Here is a 6,698-nt window from a genome sequence, read left to right as displayed (position 1 = left end):
TTTGATTCAAATAAAAAATTTTGTACATTTAGGTCATTGTGACCAAATTTATGACAATTTGTTTAATGCCCTAAGAATATAATATACTATCTACAATGAACAAAATAGTCTACAATACTCATTCACACCGTAAAGGTGAAATTTAATAAATTACAATATTAACAAAAATATTTTAATCTCACTAAATTGGTTTAAAAAGTGAAACTCAGATTATAATAACTACCTATTATAATAACTTTAAGACGATTTGATAACATAAAACCAATTAAATAAAATATTTTTGGGGGGTTTACAACAGTACATCTTCTTTCTCCATAGTTTGTGTTGTTTTTTGTAGTTTTTTAGTCTCAGAAGTGGCTTAAGACAAGAAACGTGACAGTTATAGACAATGTTCTTCATGCTCCTTTACTGTTGGTTCTTTAACTCCAGCTGCAGTCCACACTTTGTGAATCTCCCCAATCTACTGACTGGAATTTAATTCTTCTCAAAGCTTCAACTATTTTCCATATGCTTGAATTCAGTCAGCTTTAGCAACAACCTAAAATTTAAGCTCTATAATTAAAAATGTGATCCACACTTAAAGCAATAAAAACAAACATGTTGATTTCTTTCAAATGTAACAGCATCTGCTGAGGAGGTGGGCTTCACTTTTTGGTCTCTGAATGAGGCATGATTCCAATTCATTCCTAAAATGTTGATTAAAATCAATGGTTTTTTTGTCCAAAAGCATATTTACACATTTCATATGACAATGTTACATGCTAGTCATAATCTCACACACAAAAAAAATACTTCTGCATTTTGAAAAACAGAGAAAAATAGAACAATTCTCCACGTATGTACATTGTTGTATTCTAGAGGGAAATATTCTGTTAATTTATTCAGGAACATCAAATTTTGACTGTAAAAATTAACCCCAACGGTGTCTATTTTTCCGATTTTTAGTATTTCATTGAAACTACATCACAATGAGCAAAATGATTTCACAATGATTTTTTTTAAACTGAAGTAAAAAAATCACACAAGATAAAAGGGCTTACAGAAAAGTGAAAAGAGCTGTGTGAAACATTGTGAAGAGGATTCCCAAGCCACTGATTTCTCAATTGCTTTCATGGAAATTAGCTGCCTGATGCTTTCTGTTTTCCATTCTTCCTCCACAGAACTCATTTTTTTGCTCTTGCTGACAGTCTTGAGCAATGACTTTACCATGATGTTTGCATCTATGCCTTTGTGTGAAAAATCAGTACAAAGGGTTTTAGCTCTTCATTGCTTTGTGGCTCAATGTAGCTACTCAGTTGTATATTTTGATACAAAAACACATAACAAATGGTTGTGTTTTTACCATTGTTAAGAGTTTTTGTCTGACAATGCTGACTCTTGCACTTTGGAATAAGATAAAGGCAACACAAATCAAGTTTAAAGCTTCTGTAACAAATTATTGTTCTTCTATTTTTTTCATATTTACTTAAATTTAGGTGCAGATTTTATTATTTTAAATAAGATTTCTGTCATTTAAAAATTGAAAATATAAATCAATCATTCATCGGCATAACTTTGATCCCATGAGCATTGATGTAGGTGAGGAGGATGTTGGCTCGCCTCTCAATCACATCGATCAGTTTGTCGATGCCCCGTCGGCCGCCCTGACTTTCCCAGTACATCTGGTCCAGAAAGAGCGACTGGAGAAGTTTTTCCCTCAGCTTCCTGTTTCTCAGCACAGACACGGCCTGCTCAGGCAGCCTAGGGAGACACAGGAAGAGTTTTGATTCAGTTCGTACATGTATCAAACAACTGTATTTAAACTGAGATTAAATTACACCCAGAAGGATTCTGTCCACCTTTCAGTCATACGTCTTGTTGTGTCGCATAAAATTCAAATCAAACACTCTGAAGTTGCAATTTGAACTATTGTGATATGTTAATCTATCACATAAAACCTTTGTAAGACACTGTAAAAACATATAGTAAAATCTGAACATAGGTGATTAAGATGTAACAAACTCACTCCTTGATTCCTTCCAGAAGCCTGAAGTCTAGATTGTCCTCATCAGGGTCAAAGGACCCTTTGTTGTTGGTGAAGACCAGGTGTCTGAGGTCATGTTCCCTGTGCACAATATTTTCCAGTTGTATGTTTTCCTGGTCCTTACACACATCATGGCGGCCCGGTTGAACACACATGTTCTCCTGCCGTGGTCTGAATCCGCAGCAGCTCGGATCCAGACGGCTGTGAATCTAAGGAGACAGTTCACATTTCTTCAGAAAACAGAAGAACAGCTCAAACTGCGATTTACAGATTTTAAATTAGGATTCAGGGTTTTTTTTAATCCCCATTGCATGAGGTTGACAATGTAGGTAAACCCTTTATTCAATATTTTCTCACTCCATTTTGCATCCATAACATCCACTTTAATATGAGAAAATCAGGTATAAAAGGTTTAGCCAGGAAAAAAAAAACACCTCATGCTGATTCCTCTTTAGTGTCTCTTTGACTCAAGTTACCGTTTTATATAATTTAAAGGAACACCAATTAGACCACCACATAGCTGCATAACATCATCACAGAGGGGATTCTCCTCTTAAGCCTAAAAAGGCAGAACCTCCTGCTGTAAAACACCTGCTGCCTCCACAGGGAATGGTGACCATAAATTAGATTAAAGCACTCATTCATTTTTTGCTCTAAACAAAACAACATGATGCAAGAAAGGTTTCAGACTGAACAAATCAGACAACCTACTAAAATTCAACAGCTGCTTAATCCTAGAAAACAACACTTAAATGCTATTCTTGTTTAAGCCGACAATCCTCCCTAAGTGCACCTCCATCGTTAAGCCTGTGTCACTTATATATGACGAGTTAATTTATGAGTTCACAACTATTACAGAAGTGTACCCGTAAAACCATAAACGTGTAACGAATAAATGATATTAACTGATCTTTTGTAATTCATGAAAAATGATCAAATTAAGCAAACATTTATGTAATAAAAATTTTTTTTCTAATCCTAATCCGGAGAGTTTTTAAAGAAATCCAGTTTCCACTTTTTGTGCGTTCTTTATTTGCTCTCAGTGCCAAAATATGATCCACAGAGACCTCCCACACAGGAAATGAGCAACACGACATGGAAAATGAAGTGTTTGTTTTTTCTTTTCTTTTCTTTTTTCCAGTTTACTAAACGTAACTTTTAGAGCTTTGTGTTGTTGACTAAAAGAAAGAACATTTTTTATGAATCGTGTTGGAAGCTTCAAAGTAAATTAAAAACAAAGCCTGAATGTGATAAGAGATCTATTGAATGTTAACAATAAAATAACTTTAAGTAGTACTTTTCCACAAACTTTAGCTCAGATTTTGATGTTAATGTGGTGAAGAGGTGAATCCAAAATGTATTCTGATATAAAGGCCTTTCTCGTTAGATTTAAGACGTCTATTATTCCAACAAACAAAATATTGGAGCACATCTAAATAGTAATTATACCCATAGGGACTAGTGCTGCAGAAGAAAAGATTAAAGAAGCAATTTGTTTTCAAAAACCTTCATAGCTCCCAAATCTAATGAGACACTCCAGCTGCATTTTTATGGATTCAGACAAAGACAATTTATTTGTCTGTAATGTTAAATTTAAAGCTTTAATCCATCAGAGTTTTTACCTGTAGCAAAAAGTCAAAAAGAGCTAATTTGCTCCATTCAGTGTGATAAATTGAAGAGCATCCAGAGTTGGACTTTGGATTGACATTTTTTTGCCAACATCTCTGCGTCAGGGAGTTCTGGTACTCCCTCCATGTCATCATCACAGTAGCTGGGCCTGCAGAAAGGTCTTTGGGGTACAGCAATACATCCCATAGAACCACCTGGCAGGCCTGGCCATCTAAAGTGACAAAAGAACAGGGATTAAATTGTTGGATTAGAGCACATGTGACATCTAAACCTTCATGAACCACAGATATCTGTTCTGTTTCAATTCAGTTCGCTATAATCACTAAAAAACTCATTTTTGAACCCTATAATTGAGCAGATAAAGGCAGAGGAGAGAGAAACAATCTGCTCTCCAAGATAAGACTCATATGTTTCTACAGTCCTCTAAGGTCTGTTAACATTGATGTTGTAATTTTCCATATGTGATGTATCAAAAAAGATTCACTGCTATTTCTTCCCAAACAAGGTTAAAAGGTGAACTAAACAGCAGAAGCAACCATGGATATCTGAACCTAAAGCTCAGGGCAAAAATAATGTGTCTCTCCTGGTTCAGCTTAACGCATTTAGAAATCTTTCATATCCATCACGAATATGAAAGCAGATGAAGACATTAGTCACAGGCAGGATTATTGTAATGCAAGGTAGAAAAACAAAGAAAAGACACTTGCTTCCAGTTGCAATATGCTTCCAACATCTCTGCATAGAGAAAGAGCCAAACTGTTCTTCAGCTCTGTGGTAAAATAAGTGCAGAACCTGGGGAAAGTATTTACACCTGAACTTTTGTATATTCAGTCACATATATGTATTTTATTGGGATTTTATGTCATATAGCAAAAAAAAAGGCATTGAATAATTGCTAAGCAAGGGGAAATAGTTTATGATTTACAATTATTTTTGTTATTGTGTATTTTTACAATTAAAAAAGCCAGAGGACTCTCCCACACAGGCGACCATGTCCTGATGGGTTTGCACCCCTTCATTTTTCTCTTTGACTTCTCTTCTGTGTTCCTCTGTCTTTGTGAACTATTTGTTCACCAACATTCTCTAAGAAACCTTCACAAAACCTCTGGATTTATGGCAGCATTGGTTACTCCTATAGGCACCAGATTTTATTTGGGGTTTTCAAACTAAAGGAAACTTTTAACTGTCATTGCATATCTTTGATATTTGATAACTATACATCATGTTCCTTCTACTTTACAACAAAAAGCTCGTTTGTGTAGGTCTGTTACATAACTGGTTTGTTGTTGCAGTGTGACAAAATGTGAAAAGTCCAACTAATATAAGATGTTCATTCTCTAGTGAAACAAAGTAAAACCTTAAATAATGAAAAAACAGTTAACAGAATGCAAGTTGGTGGTTTGAAAGAAATGTTTTCAAACCACCGTAAATAAACAACCTATGGATTATATCTAATCTAAATGAAAATGAGGACCTACCGTTCAAAAAGCCAAACTTTCTGCTTACTGCAGGTATTGTCCTATTGATGCCAAGCACCCTATCCAAATGGAAAGCAAATACCTCCGTGCTTCCCACGGAGCAGTGGATAATTCCGCACTGGCCTCCACATATATTATTTCTATTCACGTGTTTTTGACTGACCAGACGGTCCATGTCTGCACCCTCAAATATCATGAGGGACGGTGCGTCCAGACGAGGGATTTCTTTTATGCGCAAAACTTTGGCATTCCCAAGAAAGCGCATGCTGTTCACGTCCTGTGCGCTGAACCACGGAGGTGCCATTTCGCTGTAAATTCGGATACTACTAAAATGAGGGTCTGTTCCATCGTTGTAAGACTTTGAGGAGAAGTCCACAAGACTTCCCCCGTTCCTCGATGTCTTAAGTCCAGTGCTGCGGTTTACTTGGCCCGCTTCCCCTTCCACGCTGAATCGTTTGCGCTGCGTAATTGTTGGATCAACTGTCTTTCTTCTCACTTTCTTTCTCAGCTTTGGTCGGATTGTACCTCGAATATTTGCTGGTTTAAGACGCTTGAACTTTAGCGTTACGTAAACCACATTGAACAGGGTCGGGACCTCCAAACTAGCTTGGGTTTGCAGGTCAGAAGTGGCCGGTAGTTCACCGTCTAAGTGATGCTCGCCGCGGGTGCGCCGCTTCTGCTCCTCGTTACTCCTTCTGCTCCGGGGTTGCTCTAAATGCCCAACTTTTAAAACCAAAAATAACAAGTTGCCCAAACACAGAATCGCTATAATCAAAGTTCTTTTGGAGGGAGAGCACCTCCTAAAGTTGCGGGTGAGTTTTCGAAAGGGGAAATAACACCAGTGGACGCGGTACTTCCCCATTGTAACTTATTAAAGCTGAAAGTGTTTTTTCACTTCGCTCAAACTGGGGAGGAGCGCAAGTTTGAAACTTAGCTAGGAGGAAAGGCTTTTCTAAAGTTTAGAGACAGCAAGAACAGACAGACTCTCAACCTCAAACAAGAATTTAAAATGCATAATTCACATGGGTTCCCGTTCAATGATTTATATGATAATTCACCTCTTCACATTCTGAATATTTCATTCAGATATTTTATAGGCTACCATAACAATATAGATCCCATACATATGACTAAGAATATTTTTTAATATCCAATTATTGTGACACTCCAGAAAATGTGTCTGAAGTACCTTTGACCTTTCTGAAAATACATTGACTAAAAAAAAAACAGCTATCAGTTTTACTGCCACCGTTCAATTTAATACGTTCTAAAATATATTTATAATTATGAAAGCGGAATCATTTACAGCCATGGCTATTTTCCCGCGGTTTAGGCGACATCTGGTGGTTTTAATCTTTGGGTTTTAACATATCAATGCAGGATGCTCACGCTGGGAAAGAATAACAAACGGGACATCTTAGGAAGGGAAACACTTAAAAGAAGGAGGTTGTAGGTTGTAGTGTAGGCAGCATTCTACAGACAGGAGGTCCTGGTCCAACTCGAAACGAGTTTAAATATAGAACTATTGTCTCCTGGCTCTATTGTCTCTATAGTTGTGCCAGGAGAAT

The 6,698-nt window shown here is 36.7% G+C and overlaps 1 protein-coding gene across 1 annotated transcript; it reads right to left on the bottom strand.

Annotated features, from left to right (window-relative positions):
• Positions 1-251: 251 nt before the first annotated feature.
• On the bottom strand, positions 252-6,002 carry gask1b (golgi associated kinase 1B). The gene is made up of 4 exons (XM_008421074.2): positions 5,131-6,002; positions 3,646-3,863; positions 2,006-2,232; positions 252-1,740 (listed from the first exon to the last, which is right to left on the bottom strand). The coding sequence occupies exons 1-4, from the start codon at positions 5,990-5,992 to the stop codon at positions 1,533-1,535; spliced, it is 1,515 nt and encodes a 504-aa protein (XP_008419296.1). The 5' UTR covers positions 5,993-6,002; the 3' UTR covers positions 252-1,532.
• Between the last annotated feature and the right edge of the window lie 696 nt (positions 6,003-6,698).

The sequence above is a fragment of the Poecilia reticulata genome, linkage group LG10 (assembly GCF_000633615.1).
Source record: "Poecilia reticulata strain Guanapo linkage group LG10, Guppy_female_1.0+MT, whole genome shotgun sequence".
Classification (NCBI taxonomy): domain Eukaryota; kingdom Metazoa; phylum Chordata; class Actinopteri; order Cyprinodontiformes; family Poeciliidae; genus Poecilia; species Poecilia reticulata.
The sequence above is the reverse complement of the archived record's forward strand: the minus strand, read 5'-3'. Positions and strand labels throughout refer to the sequence as shown.